This window comes from Amblyomma americanum, chromosome 7 (genome assembly GCF_052857255.1).
Source record: "Amblyomma americanum isolate KBUSLIRL-KWMA chromosome 7, ASM5285725v1, whole genome shotgun sequence".
Taxonomy (NCBI): Eukaryota; Metazoa; Arthropoda; class Arachnida; order Ixodida; family Ixodidae; genus Amblyomma; species Amblyomma americanum.
Window position 1 is genome coordinate 159969455 of NC_135503.1, and position 21211 is coordinate 159990665.

Consider the following 21211-nt stretch of genomic DNA (forward strand, 5'->3'; position numbering starts at 1 on the left):
GGTGACTGTTGGCTCCCTTCATAAATTTGTCAAACGGGCCCCTCATTTCCTTTAACCTGTCTGCTAATAGCTTACTGAGGGTCTCGGTTCTGGCAGTCTTGATGCCATGGGTAGCATAAGAGGGCACTCGCACAGTTTCCGCCTTCGCCGTTAGATGACGTTCTACGTCACGCTCGCGGTATTACAGGACGTGCTACGTCCACCGCTATGGTCGAGGGTGGCGCTGGTGAACACTCTCAAGGCTCGCTTACACCCAGTAAACATAAATACCCACGTGAGCAGCAGATTGGACGGCCGTCGCCGTAGCTCAGTTGGTAAGAGCACCGGACGCGATATTCGGAGGTCGTGGGTTCGGATCCCACCGGCGGTATGGTTGTTTTTTCTGCTGCTTTATAAGTAATTTTCTTTAAGCGATTTATTAATCTAAGTATTATTATCCCACTGATAAGCATAACACATTAAAAAAACAACTTTCCCCTATGCACCTTGGTTTCGGTGACTGTTGGCTCCATTCATAAGTTTGCCAAACGGGCCCCTCATTTACTTTACCCTGTCTGCTAATAGCTTAACGAGGGTCTCGGTACTGGCAGTCTTGATGTCAAAGGTTGCTTAAGAAGGCTTTCGCACAGTTTCCGCCCTCGCCGTTAGATGACGTTCCACGTCACGCTCGCGGTATTACAGGACGTGCTACGTCCGCCGCTATGGTCGGGGGTGGCGCTGGTGAACACTCTCAAGGTTCGCGTACACTAAATAAACATAAATACCCACGAGAGCAGCAGATTGGACAGCCGTCGCCGTAGCTCAGTTGGTAAGAGCACCGGATGCGATATTCGCAGGTCGTGGGTTCGGATCCCGCCGGCGGCATGGCTGTTTTCTCTGCTGCTTTATAAGTAATTTTTCTTTAAGCGATTTATTAATCTAAGTAATAGTATCCCACTGATAAGCACAACACATTTAAAAAAATTACGTTCCCCTATGCACCTTGGTTTCGGTGACTGTTGGCTCCATTCATAAGTTTGCCAAACGGGCCCCTCATTTACTTTACCCTGTCTGCTAATAGCTTAACGAGGGCCTCGGTACTGGCAGTCTTGATGTCACGGGTTGCTTAAGAGGGCTCTCGCACAGTTTCCGCCCTCGCCGTTAGATGACGTTCCACGCCACGCTCGCGGTATTACAGGACGTGGTGCGTCCGCCGCTATGGTCGAGGGTGGCGCTGGTGAACACTCTCAAGGTTCGCGTACACTAAATAAACATAAATACCCACGAGAGCCGCAGATTGGACAGCCGTCGCCGTAGCTCAGTTGGTAAGAGCACCGGACGCGATATTCGGAGGTCGTGGGTTCGGATCCCACCGGCGTCATGGTTGTTTTTTCTGCTGATTTATAAGTAATTTTTCTTTAAGCGATTTATTAATCTAATAGTATCCCACTGATAAGCACAACACATTAAAAATAATAATAATAATAATAACGTTCCCCTATGCACCTTGGTTTCGGTGACTGTTGGCTCCCTTCATAAGTTTGTCAAACGGGCCCCTCATTTACTTTACCCTGTCTGCTAATAGGTTAACGAGGGTCTCGGTACTGGCAGTCTTGATGTCACAGGTAGCTTAAGAAGGCTTTCGCACAGTTTCCGCCTTCGCCGTTAGATGACGTTCCACGTCACGCTCGCGGTATTACAGGACGTGCTACGTGCGCCGCTATGGTCGAGGGTGGCGCTGGTGAACACTCTCAAGGTTCGCGTACACTAAATAAACATAAATACCCACGAGAGCAGCAGACTGGACAGCCGTCGCCGTAGCTCAGTTGGGGTCGTGGGTTAGGATCCCACCGGCGGCATGGTTGTTTTTTCTGCTGCTTTATAACTAATTTTTCTTTAAGCGATTTATTAATCTAAGTAATAGTATCCCACTGATAAACACAACACATTAAAAAAAAATAACGTTTCCCTATGCACCTTGGTTTCGGTGACTGTTGGCTTCCTTCATAAGTTTGTCAAACGGGCCCCTCATTTACTTTACCCTGTCTGCTAATAGCTTAACGAGGGTCTCGGTACTGGCACTCTTCATGTCACAGGTTGCTTAAGAGGGCTCTCGCACAGTTTCCGCCCTCGCCGTTAGATGACGTTCCACGTCACGCTCGCGGTATTACAGGACGTGCTACGTCCGCCGCTATGGTCGAGGGTGGCGCTGGTGAACACTCTCAAGGTTCGCGTACACTAAATAAACATAAATACCCACGAGAGCAGCAGACTGGACAGCCGTCGCCGTAGCTCAGTTGGTAAGAGCACCGGACGCGATATTCGGAGGTCGTGGGTTAGGCTCCCACCGGCGGCATGGTTGTTTTTTCTGCTGCTTTATAACTAATTTTTCTTTAAGCGATTTATTAATCTAAGTAATAGTATCCCACTGATAGGCACAACACATTAAAACAAATAACGTTTCCCTATGCACCTTGGTTTCGGTGACTGTTGGCTTCCTTCATAAGTTTGTCAAACGGGCCCCTCATTTACTTTACCCTGTCTGCTAATAGCTTAACGAGGGTCTCGGTACTGGCAGTATTGATGTCACAGGTTGCTTAAGAGTGCTCTCGCACAGTTTCCGCCCTCGCCGTTAGATGACGTTCCACGTCACGCTCGCGGTATTACAGGACGTGCTACGTCCGCCGCTATGCTCGAGGGTGGCGCTGGTGAACACTCTCAAGGTTCGCGTACTCTAAATAAACATAAATACCCACGAGAGGAGCAGACTGGACAGCCGTCGCCGTAGGTCAGTTGGTAAGAGCACCGGACGCGATATTCGGAGGTCGTGGGTTCGGATCCCACCGGCGGCATGGTTGTTGTTCTGCTGCTTTATAAGTAATTTTTCTTTTAGCGATTTATTAATCTAAGTAATAGTATCCCACTGATAAGCACAACACATAAAAAAAATAACGTTGCCCTATGTACCTTGGTTTCGGTGACTGTTGGCTACCTTCATATATATATATATATATATATATATATATATATATATATATATATATATATATATATATATATATATATATATATATATATATATATATATACTCCCTGCGAGGCGACACCTCCTCTCCCTCCACCCCAACGAAGCACACATGGAGGAAGGAAAAAGCAGGAGAGGCCCTTCCGTACAACATGGGAGAAGTGTGGAGGAAGTTACGTGGTGTTTCTCGATCGGGAGGCCATCTTGTCCGGGCAGCTTGTTTACAAACGGGGCGGCAACAGCGGGCCGCAACGTACCAGTTGATGTGCGGCGTGGGCGGAACTGCTCGAGTTTCTGTTTTTGGTGGTGCTCACAGGCTGACGTTCACGGCGTTCGCCCATTTCTCAAGGTGGAATTCAGCGCAAAAATCTTTTTGAGTGCCCGGATTTGAACGCGCTCCGCGACAACGATAGCACGGGCATTCCGACTACTGCGACACTTCTCGGAGCCGTCGGGCGACCGCCGCTGTTCACTGAGGAGAATTCGCGCTGTTCGTTCACCATTGGTACAATACGGCGTGCGCTGCAGAGTGTTCGTCGGCGTGTAGTGCGAACGTTTCGTGTCTTGCGCGTGCCGTGTGCTATTCGCGTTCCCGTTTCCATCGGCAGTGAAACCTCGGTGCTACTAATACGTGTTCTTGCAACGCTCCAGCGATTGCAACTGCCAATTTTGTTTTCCGGAAATTGCGCTTGCGTTAGCGGCGGGCGCCATAACATGGGCGGAAAGTGCTATTGTAAAGAAAGCAGCTGCGCTCGTTTTGTTCTTAGTATACAGAAAGTTTGCTGCATGCCCGTTTGAAGCGTATAACGTCTGAAGTATCTTGTAGCTATTTGCCTCTGTGGCATGCCGGGCTCAGGTATATTCGTTCATATCGAGGTCAAGTCCCTATTTTTGATCGCGTGCTATTTTTAGACCAGTTTCCTGTAGCAGGTATTGCAATTGCTTTTCTGGCTGAGGCCATGGTCAAGAAGTGCGAAAACGGCGAAGCTCTAACGGAATTTGGAAGCCTTTCCTCACACAAGCTTACTGAGTCCATGTTCTGTGATAGTGTTATTTGTGATAAAAAGCACTTAGTGAAATGGTGCTCTGCGATTTCAGTGCACGCAAAAGAACCCCAGGTGGTCGAAATTTCTGGCGCCCTTCACTACGGTGTCCCTCATAGCCTGAGTCACTTGGGACGTTAGACCCCCATAAACCAAACCAAACTAAGTGAAATGAGGATCCACATGTGCATTGAACTTCAATGATGCCTGTGGTTATGTTGAAGAAAAATAGTTCCATGAGTTCATTACGTACAATAAATTAACGGTCATTACCTGTATTCTTGATCACAAGTAAAGTGTGCTACTATGCAGTAGCATAAAAAGCTAGTATTTCACCAAGTAGCGAAAATTGATGCGTACTGCTGCAGCTCTGCACATTCAACATTAAATACAGCACTGAAGTAACGCACAGCACTGTGAAACATGCTGCAGCCACTGGGTACTTCTCAATTTTTAGAAGCAGTCTGAAAAGCTGTGGCCGTATATATTATGCACCAAACTAGATCTGTGGATGTGAAACATGCTGTCTTGCAGTGCTGCAATGGGTGGATTAATGGATCATTGTTAAGAAGGGCCAGTCCTATTTGAAACATGTATTTCTTGGACTGTTTTCGTTGAGAAAAAGGGGTTCAGCATGGTTTTTTTAAGTAAAATGTCTAGCTTTTGGGGGAGGGCGGCACCCCCACTGCCATATATCCTCCCCTGCCGTGCTACTATAGGCACTTCGGCTCTCTCTGTTTCTTTCACCTCTATGAGTGGCTTTTGGAGTTGTGAATCAAAAGTCATTGTTGGCACGGCCACCTTTATGAACATGTTCTGATGCTACATTTGGCATTCAGGGTCAAGAACTCTAACTTTTTAGTATATTTTCCCATCCTCAATGCTGTGAAAAAGAAGTCCTGGCATGGGCAGCCGCACAAGAACATGTTATCAAGATGAATACAGTATTCAATATCAAAAACATAATACTGCAGGATTTTTCTTGTCCTCGCTGCTGTAGCAGAAGGCCCTGTCGACACAGCTGCCCAAATACATGCAATGGAGACAGGTTGCAACATTCAAAAACTAGAGGAGCGTTAAAAGGCAGGATGATGGCAGCTGGGATGTTACCATGCATGACAGCATTGTTCACGACTCAGCCAAAAGCAGACACGTGCGCACTCATTCAGCATAAAACTAAGAGGGTTGTGCTATCCATGACAGAGCGTGATTAAGGTGTGGCCAGTATGCGGGCCACTGTTATGCGAGCATAGCAGGCAAACAACCCGACATCAAAAACCTTGCTCAGGGATGTGATGCACGAAGCGCTAAATGCATTCTAGCAAAGATTTTTTTCAACCTCATTAGCACATTTGACAGTTGTCCACTCAAAAATCAATATGCTCTCAAATTCAAAGTGTGGCAGAGGGCCATTTATATATAAGCCTCGTTCCAGCAAGCTGGACACAGAAAGCTTCCAGGGAGAGCCATGTGCTAAAAGTTCTCAGGGAGCTTTAGTTTAAAGGCAGTACTTTACACTGACAATACCTGGCGTTGCTCGAAGACGAGATCCACTGCCTCCATCGTATCATTTTCCTACAATCTGTGATTTCACTCTTACACAGTGCCGTAAAAAACAAACTCCACGGGAACATATAACGCAATAATGTTTTGCACTTGAGGGAAAATACAGTACTTTCACACCTTTTCATACAGATGGCTCAAAAACAGATATTTACTTTGGAAGCGCCGCGATAAAAGGGCATTGGAATGAAATAGGCTTCCACAGTGCGCATCAATTTTCACTGCCGAATGTCTACGCCGTCTGTGCACCCATTGAACAAATAGTATACGAGAACCTCTCAAACAGTATTATCTACACAGACTCCTTAAGTTTACTTACTGCTCTCCACTCTAGAAATGCAATCACTCCTGTGATTGGTGACATCATACAAAACATTGCAACAGCCACAGCTCTAGGGCAAAACAAAAAGCCGTGCTGGGTCTCGAGTCATATCGGAATAAAAGGCAACGATACAGAAGATTTATGCGCTGCTCAATGTCGTGGCAAGGAAATAAAAAAGTAAATACGTCCTTTGCGGATTGCATTAAATTAGTACAAAGGAAATAAGGAAAAAATGGCAGAAAGCTTAGAACAATGAAGTAAACAACAAACCGCACTTGGTAAAGCCAGTCCTAGGTAAATGGAAGTCATGTTTGCACCAGTAGCGTTTCATTGATGTTATTTTATGTCGCCTCCGTATAGGCCCCATGCACATCACACACAGTTTTCTGTCGACAAGTGAAGACAAACCGATTGTTGAAAAATGTAGAGATGACCTAACAGTTTATCATATTCCATCATTATGCACAAAACTTGAAAAACTTAGTAAAAAATATTTTACTTAGTTTTGTAATGAACACATTCATTTACACCCAGTGTTTCTTTTCAGTGAAGATGCAATTCTTGACACATGTGTTTTAGCTTTTCAACAGAAGCAGGTTTTCTCCGCACACTCTAAATATTTAACCACTGATTCGCTTCATTTTTTATACACCTCAGCCACCTTTTCATTTCTGAGAAGGCTGCGGTTTTGCTTTACTGGTTAGGAGGCTCAACATCCTTGACCAGCCAAGGTTTCCTGCTGAGTCTACCCGACCTTCTTCAAAGCTCTTATTAGGCATTCATAAAATTTCTTTCTTCCTTCATCATTAGGTAATACAAAACAATGTTGTACGCCCTCTACACCGCCGATAATTAATATTTCTAAAAAAGTCTGCAGAAAGCAATTTTCCTTACCTTGAGTTCGGCGCATGATGGCCTGAGTTGCCTATGTGCCATAAAACACAACACAGCACTGTACTTTACACTGCATGAAGGTGGGGTATTTGGTTCGGAAGCATCATGAAGCACCCAGCGCGATCCAAGACACACTGCATAAAAAAGGAATGAAAGATGATACACGGCACAAAGGAACAAGTTCTATTTCAGTGACACCATGGGTAACAGTTTATATCAGACAAAAAGAGAGAACACAAACAAGCATGCTCTTCAAAGTGTATGCTGGATTAGGTTTTCTTTTCTTCTGCTATATTTTGGCAGCAACTGCATATTTACACACAATTTCATGAACTAATATTTTGTGCCCTTCACCTCATCTGGTGAAATTAACCTTCCACCTCTACGATTAACACGAGACTAGGATGAACGGGATGTAAGTATGCCAGTATATTTTGCCAAGTGCAGCCTGCTAACAACCCAGGGACACATACCTCCGCCGTCGCAAAACGACGCAGGGAAAAGCGGAAAAAGACACTGCGTACCATAGCGGGCCACCGTAATAACTGAAAGTTCCTTCCCGCGCTTACCGCAGTTGCGATAAGTGCCTTCGCCGAATGCTACTCGATTATGGCCATGCAAGGCCGGACTGTTTCGTTCGAACGAGAGAGCAGGGATAGTGCGGATACGACGTGTCAAAGAGCAATGACTGGAAGGAGCCGAATGTCTCGCACGAACGCTTCCGATGTCTCCCGTACAGGAACAACGGCCAGAAACCAAGCGCCACTCGCACTGGAGTCTCTTTAGGTCGGCTCCTTCGCGTGGTTTGAAACGCGCGCGCGGAGAAACGTAAACAAGAGCGCGGATAAAAACAAGCAAGAGCGCGCCCGGACAAGATGACGCCGAGCTCGTTTCCGGCTTCAAAAAATGTCACGTGACGGCCTCTCTAATTTTTCCTTCCTCCATGGGAGCACATCTGGTGGAGCAAGCGGCGACGGCAGCGGCGTCGACGGCGGCGCCATCTGTTGGAGCGCGGCTGTGGCGTTGCTAGGCAACGGCGGCTCAAGGTCGTTCGTCGGCCACGGCCCCCAGCATACGGCACACGGCATACGGCTGAAGTGCGCGACGAGCCGAAATGGCTCGCTGGCTGGCGTAGTAAAGCTTTCGCTTTAAAAATTCTAAGTTCTTAACATGTGGCACGCCAGTAGAAACGCGCTGAATGTTGAACATCATTTGTGCCGTATTTTCCTTTGCAGCCATATCACGAGATTCAGAGGAAAAATATAAATTAGGTAAGAACTTTCTTAAGATTCAATTTAAATTTTGTGAGTAGACATGAAGTTATTTCTGATGTGCTCAAAAGATTTAATGTAAATGCATCAAGAAATAAAAAGAAATTCGTAGACCATTTAGCCTCGCTTATTGCAGATTATCGAGTAGTACCACAAGTTATGCTGGGCACTTAAGATTCTTACGTGCTAAAGGCATTTTGCCTAAAGGCATTCTATGGAGAGGTCTTTAGCTGGAAGCATTTACCATGAAGGCCTTCTCCATGAAGGCATTTACTATAAGGAAATTACCCAAAAAGCACTGGACCTAGAGGCCTTTACCACAAAAGACTTTGACCTAAAGGTCTTTACCCTGAAGGCATTTACCTCGAAGGCCTTTTAACTAGGTGTACCCTTCAACGTGAAGGCCTGTCAGGTGCGCGAGAGGTTGCTCGGGAAGAGCAACATAGGTGGCACAATCTTTAACGGTTATTTTGATAAAGAGAAACACTTTAGTGAAAAACAGGATTTAGCCAGTGTTTGAAAATCGCTGACATGCTATTCTGCGTTTGGTAGGGAATTCGGGAGATTAAGACGCAAGAAGAGCTGCGCAGAAAAGGTAAAGCTAAGGAAGTAAAAATGGGAGAATATAAAATGCGGCCATTAAATGCGTACTAAGATGCATCGGCAAGTACTGACGTAACATGAAATGATGAAGTGCATCGTCCGACAAATGGGCTGGCATAGTTCACTGTGTGAAGAATGCATGAGACTAACATGCAAGGTGAAATGTGAGCTTGTCGAGATGTTCAGTGTCATTTAAATATGCAAATAATAGTTCATTGTATGTCTCTGTTGCCTAAGGCAGGCTAAGGGACCAAAAACAGTATTTTTAGCGGCACTGGGTAAAGCTTCTCCATGCAGTGTTCATAGTACGCACGCTCGTCAGCATACGCAGGGCACTCAAGCAGGGTATGTTCCAGAGTCTTGATCGAGTAGCAGTTGTCTTAAAACGGAGTGTTCATTTGAGCGAAACGGTATCGCAAGGCGTTTGTAAATTCAGCGTTCAGGTGAAGTCGGTGATAATGTGTTTCCAGGTGGCGAGGAATTCTGGGTGGCTCTTGATCTCAACTGTTGGTCGACTGAGTAAAGAAATTGGTGGTGATGTGTCGGCAAGCTCCAGAGCCAATACATTTATTCGGATGCTACTCCTTAAGCCAAATGGGACGCATCAGATTTCATGAAGAAGGTTCTAATGTATCACCGATGTTAGTGGCCTTTACGGGCCGCTTCATCTGCTTTTTCATTGGCCAGGACGCAACAGTGTACCGGCAACCACTGAAATGTTGGGCAGTGGCCTGCGGCAATAGCCAAATGATGCAGATGCCCGATGTCAAGGGAAATGGGCTGATGGTTGTTTTGCTTCGGTAGGTTGGACAAGATCTGCAGAGATGCTTTGGAATCGGTAAAGATAACGCATTGGCCGGGGATTAGGCGCAGGATATACGAAACAGCTTATTTAAAGGGAAGCTGAAACGGTTTTCAAATCGCACGAAACGCTATGGTTGGGAAGAAAGGACCTTGAAAATCATGTGTGTAAGTTTTTTCCCGATTCTATCCGCAAAGAGCTGTAATCGCTTCTTAAAAACCCGCCGCTGGCACGCCCTCGTCGCTTCCGGAAGCGCCGGGTGTGGGGACGGCAGAGACGGAGAACTGGCGGAAGTGACGCCATTCACGGAGAGTCGGCCGGCCGTCCAGCTGCTCTTGCTCCGCTGCGGCCCGCGCTTTGGCGAACGACAGATCAACGCAACCTTCTGCCAGTGTCGTTTGCTTTCTCTCGTTCCAGCGTTCCGTGTAAGAAGCCTGCATATAAACCAGTTTTGGTATGGTACTCCTTTCGAACAGCGCTCAGCACACAGCTTGGTAGAATCCGTCGGTTGTTCTCCCCCAGCCTCTTCCACGTTAACCAGACATTCTCGTGGTACGCAGCATGCCGAAACTGCCTACACAAAATATGTGCATCAATATTTCCATTTTCGTTATATTACTTTCGTACCTGTTTGTAAACTCTCTGCCTTTTCCAGCTAGTTCACATCCATGCTGAGCTAAGGCCACTTCCAGCACTGTCTTTAAGGCACACAGTCTTGAACTCTTTTGAGGTCGTTACGCACTGTGTGCATTTTTGCTTTTTCCTGATTGCTTGCACCTCATGGCAGCACAAGCAGTTCTCTCAATCTTTCATCAGCGCGCAGCACATGCAGCTGCACCTAACTGAACAAAAAAACGATTATATAAGCTTAGTATACCTGAGCAAAGCAAAGATTTTCATTCATGAGCGCTAGGTCATGGCTGACGATCGACAATGGCGTCAGAATTCATACAAATTTGTCCTTGAGTCAGAACGGCAAAGTGGTCGAGCCGCGGTATGCATATATCTGCCACAAGTAATTCTACTCGTTATCTCGATACACAGCAGCAGCAACTATATCTCGCAGCATAGTAGTTTTTATGAGCAGCACTGCGAGCTCCAAATTTTCCGGCTTGCTTAGCTTCTTATCAAGTGGTGGCACCAGTTTTCTGCTTAGTCTGTAGTTCTCAACAATTTCGGAATAGGTTTGCGCGCGCTCGTCCAAATTCCGACAGTCCGGCGGTTCCACAGCTACCCGGAAACAAAGATTATGGTAATGCGCTGTCTACCTCGGAGTCGACGAAGATATTGATAGCAGAGAAAGCTGGGAACCCCTGCTGCGCAGCGAAGAACCCGCTCGGCCGAAACAAGCGAATCCGCCTGGTGGCTGATGCCGCGAAAAGACAAAATCTATTTGTTAGCCTTTAGTCACGGAGGCTCCGGCCCCCGCCCTCCAGGCCTGCGTGCCGGGTCCGGTGAGTAGTAAGGGGTCTCCATTTCCGGTGGAAATAAAAGCAGTCATCCACCCATCCATCCAGTCGAGATTTCCAACACGTGAAAATGTCGCGAATTGACTTTTGCTGCCGGCGCACTCCGCGGCGTCGATCGTTGGTTCCGCCTTTTTCTGAAGCTGCTGATGGCTCGAACATGCATGGTGAAAGTACGAACTGTTCAACACTGCTTGAATTCTCCATAATTTCTAAAACGTAGTCCTTAAAAGCCCGCTGAAGCAACGCGCTACGCAGCAACGCCGTCGGTGCCGGCCTGAGATCCCCGTGGATGACGTCACGACGGTCCCGACCAATCGCGGGCAAGAGCGGCGTTCGCTCGGCGCCCTGAGGCGATGGGGCGCGTTTTCTTCTAAAAACAGCTTTTTGCGTTTATTTCCGCTCTTTTCTAATGAGATATTCTGTTTCTGCGGACTAAAAGCTACAAAATGACGTAGAGAACTCATTTTTTTCGAAAAGTGCTTCAGCTTCCCTTTAATGCCGTGAAGCTCAGCTGTGAATATGTCGTCCGCTGCAGCTAGTAAGAAAGGATTTGGCTTGTTGAGAGCACACAAAGGCCACAGGAAGAATTTTCATTAGTGGAACTGTCGGCAAAGATTTGAATATCCTGCGTATAGGGAACACAGCCTGGACCAGGGGCGCTGCGGACGCCAGTGACCAGCGCCCTCTCCGGGCGACTCTTCCTAGTTGACCGGGCAGGACGGCGAGCTTCGCCACTGAATAGTGTGCGTCGGCCTCACCCGCACGTGGAGGAACACAGTTTCGCGCGCGCGCGCTCGTTCTTTCTGGCTCGCGCCACGGTGCCGTTGTGAGAGGAGCTTGCTTCGCGCCCGCTATGCTCTCTCCGCTCGTGCATGGACGCCGTTGTGAGAGAAGAGCACGCCCGCTCTTGGGTTGTCCTCGCGCTTTGACTCTGCTGCGAAAATTTTGCGCGCACTGTCGTGCTTTAGAGAGGGAGCAGGTCGTGTGCGCGGCGTCAAGGAAATAGTCCAAAAGGGCGCTGTTTTTGACGCGCCTTAGTTTTGTGCCCAGAGCGCAAAACCACGTGGCGTACGAAGCGAAAACTGAAATTAAAGCCTGCCTTCGAACGAAACTAAGCCACGAATGCGCTTCGTTTTTTTTTTTCATCGCGTCTTCAAATTGTGCTAGCTCAGCTCGATCTGCTTGCTTACACGAGCGTGCAGGTGACATGTTTCTGCTACTTTTTTCTTTTCCCTTTTCGCGGTGTTTCATTGGCTTTGGCGCTAGGCTGCTCACCCCAGTGTCACAGGTCGAACCGCGCCGCGTTTAGATTTGCGCGAAATGCGAAAGCGCATGTCGCGATGTCGGTGCACATTATTCAAATCTATTCTGTAGCTTCCATAGTTTTAACATGGGCGTGCGGCTGACACGACCAATAATGTAACGCATTCCCGTTCCTACCGGTGTCGCGCTTGCCTAGCCGCTTGTGCCGTATGGTCATATTTACAGCAGATGGCGTATTTACGTATGATATAGATATCTAAAAATAATATATGTTAATCCGGAGAGCTTCAAAAGCGGCTTTGCGCACAATCTACGTACAGCCTTAGGACGTTAAACTTACAAGCCACTAGCATGACTCAGTTCTGACGCGCATCGACAGGGCACGTATCATTATTGCGCGGCCACCTGAGGTCTACAGTCTGTAGTCTGTAATCTGCAGAGCCACACTGCTGCCGCGTGTGTACGACAGAGACACAGGGTTAGTTCACCTGTGGAATTGTGTCTGCCATCTCCGCCTTCGCAGTAGTATGCGCTGCCAGTTTACATGGTGTCGGTCGATTAAGTGCACATACATTAATGGCCTGCCAGCGCTCTCTCCTGTATGCCGCAGGTGATGGATCATTAGTGCTTTTCTTTAATCAATACTTCAGCGCCTGATACTGCGCCGGTACTTCGCATTGAACGATTCCTGCCACCTGGGTAATTTGTATTGACAGCACACACGGCAGTAAGCAAATGCGTTATTTCAGGGAAGAGGCTTCCCGCTTTTAGGCAATCACGGTGCCGCGTGCCACTTCGATCACCGCGTAAAAACTGCCCGCCTATGGACATAATCGGCGCACTGTGCAGTAGTCAGGCACTGTTCGCTTCAGGCCCGGGCGCGAGCAGCACGCGGAGAGGGAAAGCGCGAGTAGCACGCGAACACGGTCAGTCACAGCGCCGCGGCGCCGTCCCGCCCGATCGACGCTTCAGAATTCCCCCGCTACGGGAGGAACACGGCGTTGTGCCCCTATATATATATATATATATAGTCACCGAAACCAAGGTGCATAGGGGAACGTTAATTTTTTTAATGTGTTATGCTTATCAGTGGGGTAATAATACTTAGATTAATAAATCGCTTAAAGAAAATTACTTATAAAGCAGCAGAAAAAAAACCATGCCGCCGATGGGATCCGAACCCACGACCTCCGAATATCGCGTCCGGTGCTCTTACCAACTGAGCTACGGCGACGGCCGTCCAATCTGCTGCTCACGTGGGTATTTATGTTTACTGGGTGTAAGCGAGCCTTGAGAGTGTTCACCAGCGCCACCCTCGACCATAGCGGCGGACGTAGCACGTCCTGTAATACCGCGAGCGTGACATAGAACGTCATCTAACGGCGAAGGCGGAAACTGTGCGAGTGCCCTCTTATGCTACCCATGGCATCAAGACTGCCAGAACCGAGACCCTCGGTAAGCTACTAACAGACAGTCTAAAGGAAATGAGGGGCCCGTTTGACAAATTTATGAAGGGAGCCAACAGTCACCGAAACCAAGGTGCATAGGGGAACGTTAATTTTTTTTAATGTGTTATGCTTATCAGTGGTATAATAATACTTAGATTAATAAATCGCTTAAAAAAATTACTTATAAAGCAGCACAAAAAACAACCATACCGCCGGTGGGATCCGAACCAACGACCTCCGAATATCGCGTCCGGTGCTCTTACCAACTGAGCTACGGCGACGGCCGTCCAATCTGCTGCTCACGTGGGTATTTATGTTTACTGGGTGTAAGCGAGCCTTGAGAGTGTTCACCAGAGCCACCCTCGACCATAGCGGCGGACGTAGCACGTCCTGTAATACCGCGATCGTGACGTAGAACGTCATCTAACGGCGAAGGCGGAAACTGTGCGAGTGCCCTCTTATGCTACCCATGGCATCAAGACTGCCAGAACCGAGACCCTCGGTAAGCTATTAGCAGACAGGTTAAAGGAAATTAGGGGCCCGTTTGACAAATTTATGAAGGGAGCCAAGAGTCACCGAAACCAAGGTGCATAGGGGAACGTTAATTTTTTTAATGTGTTATGCTTATCAGTGGGATAATAATACTTAGATTAATAAATCGCATAAAGAAAATTACTTATAAAGCAGCAGAACAAACAACCATACCGCCGGTGGGATCCGAACCCACGACCTCCGAATATCGCGTCCGGTGCTCTTACCAACTGAGCTACGGCGACGGCCGTCCAATCTGCTGCTCACGTGGGTATTTATGTTTACTGGGTGTAAGCGAGCCTTGAGAGTGTTCACCAGCGCCACCCTCGACCATAGCGGCGGACGTAGCACGTCCTGTAATACCGCGAGCGTGACGTAGAACGTCATCTAACGGCGAAGGCGGAAACTGTGCGACTGCCCTCTTATGCTACCCATGGCATCAAGACTGCCAGGACCGAGACCCTCAGTAAGCTATTAGCAGACAGGTTAAAGGAAATGAGGGGCCCGTTTGACAAATTTATGAATGGAGCTAACAGTCACCGAAACCAAGGTGCATAGGGGAACGTTAATTTTTTTTAATGTGTTATGCTTATCAGTGGGATAATAATACTTAGATTAATAAATCGCTTAAAGAAAATTACTTATAAAGCAGCAGAATAAACAACCATGCCGCCAGTGGGATCCGAACCCACGACCTCCGAATATCGCGTCCGGTGCTCTTACCAACTGAGCTACGGTGACGGCCGTCCAATCTGCTGCTCTCGTGAGTATTTATGTTTACTGTGTGTAAGCGAGCCTTGAGAGTGTTCACCAGCGCCACCCTCGACCATAGCGGCGGACGTAGCGCATCCTGTAATACCGCGAGTGTGACGTAGAAAGTCATCTAACGGTGAGGGGGGAAACTGTGCGAGTGCCCTCTTATGCTACCTATGGCATCAAGACTGCCAGAAACGAGACCCTTGTTAAGCTATTAGCAGACAAGTTAAAGGAAATGAGGGGCCCGTTTGACAAATTTATGAAGGGAGCCAACAGTCACCGAAACCAAGGTGCATAGGGGAACGTTAATTTTTTTTAATGTGTTATGCTTATCAGTGCGATAATAATACTTAGTTTAATAAATCGTTTAAAGAAAAATTACCTATAAAGCAGCAGAAAAAACAACCATGCCGCCGGTGGGGTCCGAACCCACGACCTCCGAATATCGCGTCCGGTGCTCTTACCAACTGAGCTACGGCGACGGCCGTCCAATCTGCTGCTCTCGTGGGTATTTATGTTTACTGGGTGTAAGCGAACCTTGAGAGTGTTCTGGTAAACATAAATACCCACGAGAGCAGCAGATTGGACGGCCGTCGCCGTAGCTCAGTTGGTAAGAGCACCGGACGCGATATTCGCAGGTCGTGGGATCGGATCCCACCGGCGGCATGGTTGTTTTTTCTGCTGCTTTTTAAGTAATTTTCTTTAAGCGATTTATTAATCTAAGTATTATTATCCCACTGATAAGCATAACACATTTAAAAAAAATTAACGTTCCCCTATCCACCTTTGTTTCGGTGACTGTTGGCTCCCTTCATAAATTTGTCAAACGGGCCCCTCATTTCCTTTAACTTGTCTGCTAATAGCCTAACGAGGGTCTCGGTTCTGGCAGTCTTGATGCCATAGGTAGCATAAGAGGGCACTCGCACAGTTTCCGCCCTCGCCGTTAGATGACGTTCTACGTCACGCTCTCGGTATTACAGGACGTGCTACGTCCGCCGCTATGGTCGAGGGTGGCGCTGGTGAACACTCTCAAGGCTCGATTACACCCAGTAAACATAAATACCCACGAGGGCAGCAGATTGGACGGCCGTCGCCGTAGCTCAGTTGGTAAGAGCACCGGACGCGATATTCGTAGGTCGTGGGTTCGGATCCCACCGGCGGCATGGTTGTTTTCTTTGCTGCTTTATAAGTAATTTTCTTTAAGCGATTTATTAATCTAAGTAATATTATCCCACTGATAAGCATAACACATTAAAAAAAATTAACGTTCCCCTATGCACCTTGGTTTCGGTGACTGTTGGCTCCCTTCATAAATATATATACATATATATATATATGTGTGTGTGTGTGTGTGTGTGTGTGTGTGTGTGTGTGTGTGTGTGTGTGTGTGTGTGTGTGTGTGTGTGTGTGTGTGTGTGTGTGTGTGCGTGCGTGTGTGTGTGTGTGTGTGTGCGTGCGTGCGTGTGTGTGTGCGTGTGTGTGTGTGCGTGCGTGCGTGTGTGTGTGTGTGCGTGTGTGTGTGTGTGTGTGTGCGTGTGTGTGTGTGTGTGTGTGTGTGTGTGTGTGTGTGTGTGTGTGTGTGTGTGTGTGTGTGTGTGTGTGTGTGTGTGTGTGTGTGTGTGTGTGTGTGTGTGTGTGTGTGTGTGTGTGTGTGTGTGTGTGTAATTTAGGAAAAAAGACTTCTTGGCACGGTCAGTAGTACTGAATAAACAGAGAGCAACGTTTGAAACAATGTAATTTGACGTTTCGGCCGTGGAACGGCCTTCATCAGAATAACAGAATAGGAACGGAGGACACAGAATATGACGGAGAGTGCAAAAAAAGTACAAACATATAATGCACAGAAGATTAAAAACGTATCACACATGTGACTAGAACGCGAATGTGGGTCACAATGGCTGAACAGGAGGGCTACGTTGCGAAATTTAGTTAGTTAACACTCTTAGCTACAGAATGCGATGACAGATGATTAAACGTGTCATGCTTACAGTGCAAAGACGAGAAACCAGAATTACTGGACAGCAAAATCTTAAGAAGCCAGAAGTTGCACACTCTAAAAACACTAAAAAATACCGTCACTAAAAACACAGGTCACGATAAAGCAGGATAAACGGTAACAGTATTACCTTTTATTACACCCTGACAAAATAACTCATGACGCTATCTGCCTGTTCTGTCCGAGCGCAAGAAAAGAATAAATATGAAGCATACCCGTGCGGTGAGGTAAAAAGATGAACGTAGCGAAATTTTAGCTATATGATGGAGCAGCAAGTTAAACAGACAGGCGCGAATAAACGCAAACGCGGGGTGCGATATACATGAAGAAAGAGCACGAACAGAATAGCACTTAACATCGGTGGATATCAGGATGTTTGAACTGGCAGGGTGCTCAATTTCCCCGTGCTTCCGTTCAAACCAGAAGATACTGCATTAAACGTGTAGATCTGGAAAGACTCTCTAATTTCTCGGTCGTGATTAGATTTATAGGTAGATTCCAGAATAGTAGCTGTAATATGATCAAATGAATGACCTGGGAGCTGAACATTTCTTGATAGGGGCAGATTTGGGAGAGATTTAACATGGGCTCTGTGGTTATTGAAGTGTAACCTAAAGGGGGTTTGTGTCTGGCCTACATACTGAAGGTTACATATCGTACACTGGAGTAGGTAAATGACGTTCGCACTATCGCAGGTGAAGTCACCCTGAATTTTTAAAAAAGAACACGTACTGCTAACGCTCTGAGACGTAGTCATATGCGGACAAACTTTACAGCGGCTCTTGTTGCAAGGGTGACAGCCTGTGGGTTGCGGAGGACTAGTTTTTGAAGAAGTTAGTATGCCCCGTAGATTTCTCGATCTTCTATAAACAGCCCTTGGTGGCTTTACGAATATTTCCTTCAGGCGAACACTTTGCATGAGAATGTTATAGTGTTTTTTTTAAGATTGCCGAAACTTTTGGTGCGGATGCAGAATGAGTGAGGACAAGGTTGGTATTCGAGTGGGAAGTATCTGGTTTTTCTTTAGCGAGTAGAATCCTTCGGGATTGTGTATCTGCGCGCTCTATGGCGTCATCGATCAGCTGAGGGGGTAATTTTGTTTAATGAGCGCTACAAAGTGTGGCGGAGTTGCTTTTAAAGGAAGATTGTTTCGAGCAGATACGTTTGAACCGAAGTGTTTGACTGTAGGGGATGCTGGTTTTAACATGTTTGACATGGCTACTATCAAAGTGCAAATATTGCTGGCGGCCAGTAGGTTTTCGGTACATCGTAGTCAATCTGTCTTCGTGAAGCGAAACGGTGACGTCAAGAAAATTCACTTTACATCTTGAGTACGTATGGGAAAATGATATAGAATGATGCAGGTTGTTGAAATCGGCTACAAATGAAAGCAGCTCGTCTTCACCATAGGGCCAAATAAGAAATATGTCATCAATGTAACTCCTATAGTAAAATTGTACTAATGACCGGCATTTCAAAAATTCGGTTTCCAACAAACCCATAAATATGTTTGCATAATTAGGCCCAATGCGCGTGCCCATAGAAGTGCCACTAATTTGAACATAATGCTTTCCCTCACTCAAAGTTGTTAAGTTCTAATATCAGTTTAAGTAAGGTGGTCAGTGTACCACCGTCCACTATCTTTACATATGCGAGCTTCATTGTAGACGGCCACTAATATATATATATATATATATATATATATATATATATATATATATATATATATATATATATATATATATATATATATATATATATATATAGAAAGATAAACATATTTGGTTGCTAGAGGCAAAAATTCGAAGTTGAAAACGCTTCATTTAGCCATAGATTTATTTTGAGTCGACGTTTCGGACAGAGCCTGTCCTTTCTCAAGACTGCGGTTACAGGGGTCTTCTTCCTCTTCTTAAGGAGTTGGCACTGGCACGCATGTACGACACATGAGCAAAAGAAACAAACGGAGGCAAAGAATACTAGAAAAGTTAGAGATAGAAAGAAAAAAAAGGCAACAAATAAAAAAGAAAAACGCTCTGTCCCCCACCGCCCACCCCGCAGCCGCGGGGAGCCGACCCGGGACGAGGGGAAAAAAAAGGAAAACACGGAGCGGGAGGGGATAATGGCTACCCAGCAAGGCAACAGAGCGGCGGCGTGTAAGGTGCACAGGAAAAGACGGTGGCGGGATCGCCCTACACACAAAAGTTAGAGACCCGTGCACTCGCATGCCCCGACCATAAAGAGTAAACAAATAAACAGAATCAAATGCAGACAGGGCCGGAGCTTCCGTCATCTGGAACCACTTCGGCAGCCAGAGCCAAGACCGAATCAGCGGCGCCGTGAGCTTAACTATACACACGTGCACTGTGCATGAAAACACCCAGACACACAACAGTAAAACATCCGAGCTCATGCCAGTGTCGTGTGGCGGCTAAATGACAATGGCGGGAGCATTTAAGCGAGTAAGGTGTACGGAAACAGACGGTGGCAGAATTGTCCAGCATACAAAAATTAGAGATGCGTGCACTCGGGTGCCCTGGCCAGAAAAAGTAAACAAATAAACAGAATAAAACGCAGACAGGACAGGAGACTTCCGTCATCTGGAACCATTTCGGCAGCCCGAGTCAAGGTAGAATCAGCGGCGCCGTGAGCTTAACTACACACACGTGCACTGTGCCTGAAAACACCCACAAAAGGAAAAAAAAGTGGAAAAACATCCGAGTTCGGGCAAGTGTCGTGTGGGGGGTAAATGTGAATGGCGTTAGCACTTAGGCAAGGGTTCTTCAATTGCACCCCGTCGGCAAGGTAATCGAACTGGGAAGATAGGGGCGAGATGGGGTGGGGAATGAAGAAATTTGTGTGAGCTTGAAAAAGATGTCGCTGGCAAGAAACGACCGAGGTATGTCAAGCTGGCTCTCGTAATGTCAGCAACGGCCCTGCAAGGGGCGGATGGAGGACAATACACCTGGACTTTCATTAAAGCCGTGAGGAATTGTTTCAAATTTGTAAATGAAGTACGGACTCGGGTTGCTCTCTTTCCCGGGTGTTGTGGAACCCACCCTGTAGGACTGTTAACTAAACTGCATCAAATGGGTGGTTTCGCTCATTAATGTGTTTTGACAAGGGAAAGTTGGGTAGGGATAAGATATGCGCGCGGTGGCTATTAAAGCGAATTCGTAGAGGGTTGACGGTCTGTCCAATGTACTGCATACTGCACACACTGCATTCTAGGAGGTATATTACGTCGCAGGAATCACAATCAAAGTTGTCATTAATTTCCCATTTGAAGCCTGAAGCTGTGCTTACTGCACAGCTTGATGTTTGTATGTGTTTGCAGACCTGGCATCTACTTTTTCCACAGGGCCGGCACCCCAAAACCGGCTGGTTATTTGTTTTTGAGTGTACTAGAATATTTTTAATGTTTCTTGGTCGTCTATAGACCACGTGAGGGGGAGCAGTGAAAATTTTGGTGAGGCGCTCGCTTTGTTCGAGAATATTGAAATGTTTTCTGAGGATTTTGTTTACGTTAGGCGGGCTGCTGGTGAAGGTAAGTACGGATTTGCCCGGTGATCTGTGTCCTCGTTGTAGCGACGTCCTTCCATTATTTGCTCTCGGTTGAGTTTAGATGCTTTTTCAATAGCATCGTCGACAATGGCGGGGGATATCGTTGCTTAATGAGGACTTCTCGCATGCGTTTGGAATTCTTTACGTAGTCCTCGTTTTGGGGACATATTCTTTTAAATCGATGTGCCTGAGAGTATGGGATGCTTTTTTTAGAGTGACGAGGATGGCAGCCTTGGAAGTGTAGGTATTGTTGGCGGTCCGTCGGTTTTCTATATACACCGGTGGTAAGTGAGCCTTCGTTTACCGAAATCTCAACATCTAGAAAGTTAATTGTGGTGTTGGTGTTGGGGTGGACGAGGTTGAAGTTTTCAATAAAACGTATGAGTTCTTGCTCTGTGTCAGTCCATATTAAAAAGATGTCATTCAAGTAGCGTTTGTATAGGGTGGGCTTAATGGGGCAATCTTTCAGAAATTTGGATTCAATACTATGCATGAAGATATTGGCGTAGGTGGGTGCCATCCTTGTACCCATGGCTGTGCCATTAATTTGCAAATAGTGTTCATTGTTAAATTCGAAGTTGTTATATTCGAGTACGATTTTTGCCAATATTTCTAAAACACGTGGGGTAGGTGTTTCCTCCTTTCTGTTTTGTTCATACGCTTCGATCAGAGATTTAATGCCATC

The 21211-nt window shown here is 46.7% G+C and overlaps 1 protein-coding gene across 8 annotated transcripts in view; it reads left to right on the top strand.

Moving 5' to 3' along the window:
- LOC144096722 (medium-chain acyl-CoA ligase ACSF2, mitochondrial-like) overlaps positions 1-21211 on the top strand; it is an 841787-nt gene that overhangs the window by 791368 nt on the left and 29208 nt on the right. For 3 of the 8 annotated variants that reach the window (XM_077629569.1, XM_077629571.1, XM_077629567.1), the window contains one exon: positions 8062-8097. The exons of the other annotated variants lie outside the window; for them this stretch is intronic. In XM_077629569.1, the coding sequence (XP_077485695.1) occupies positions 8062-8097 (36 nt within the window). The remainder of the gene's footprint in view (positions 1-8061; positions 8098-21211) is intronic. 8 annotated transcript variants of the gene reach the window in all.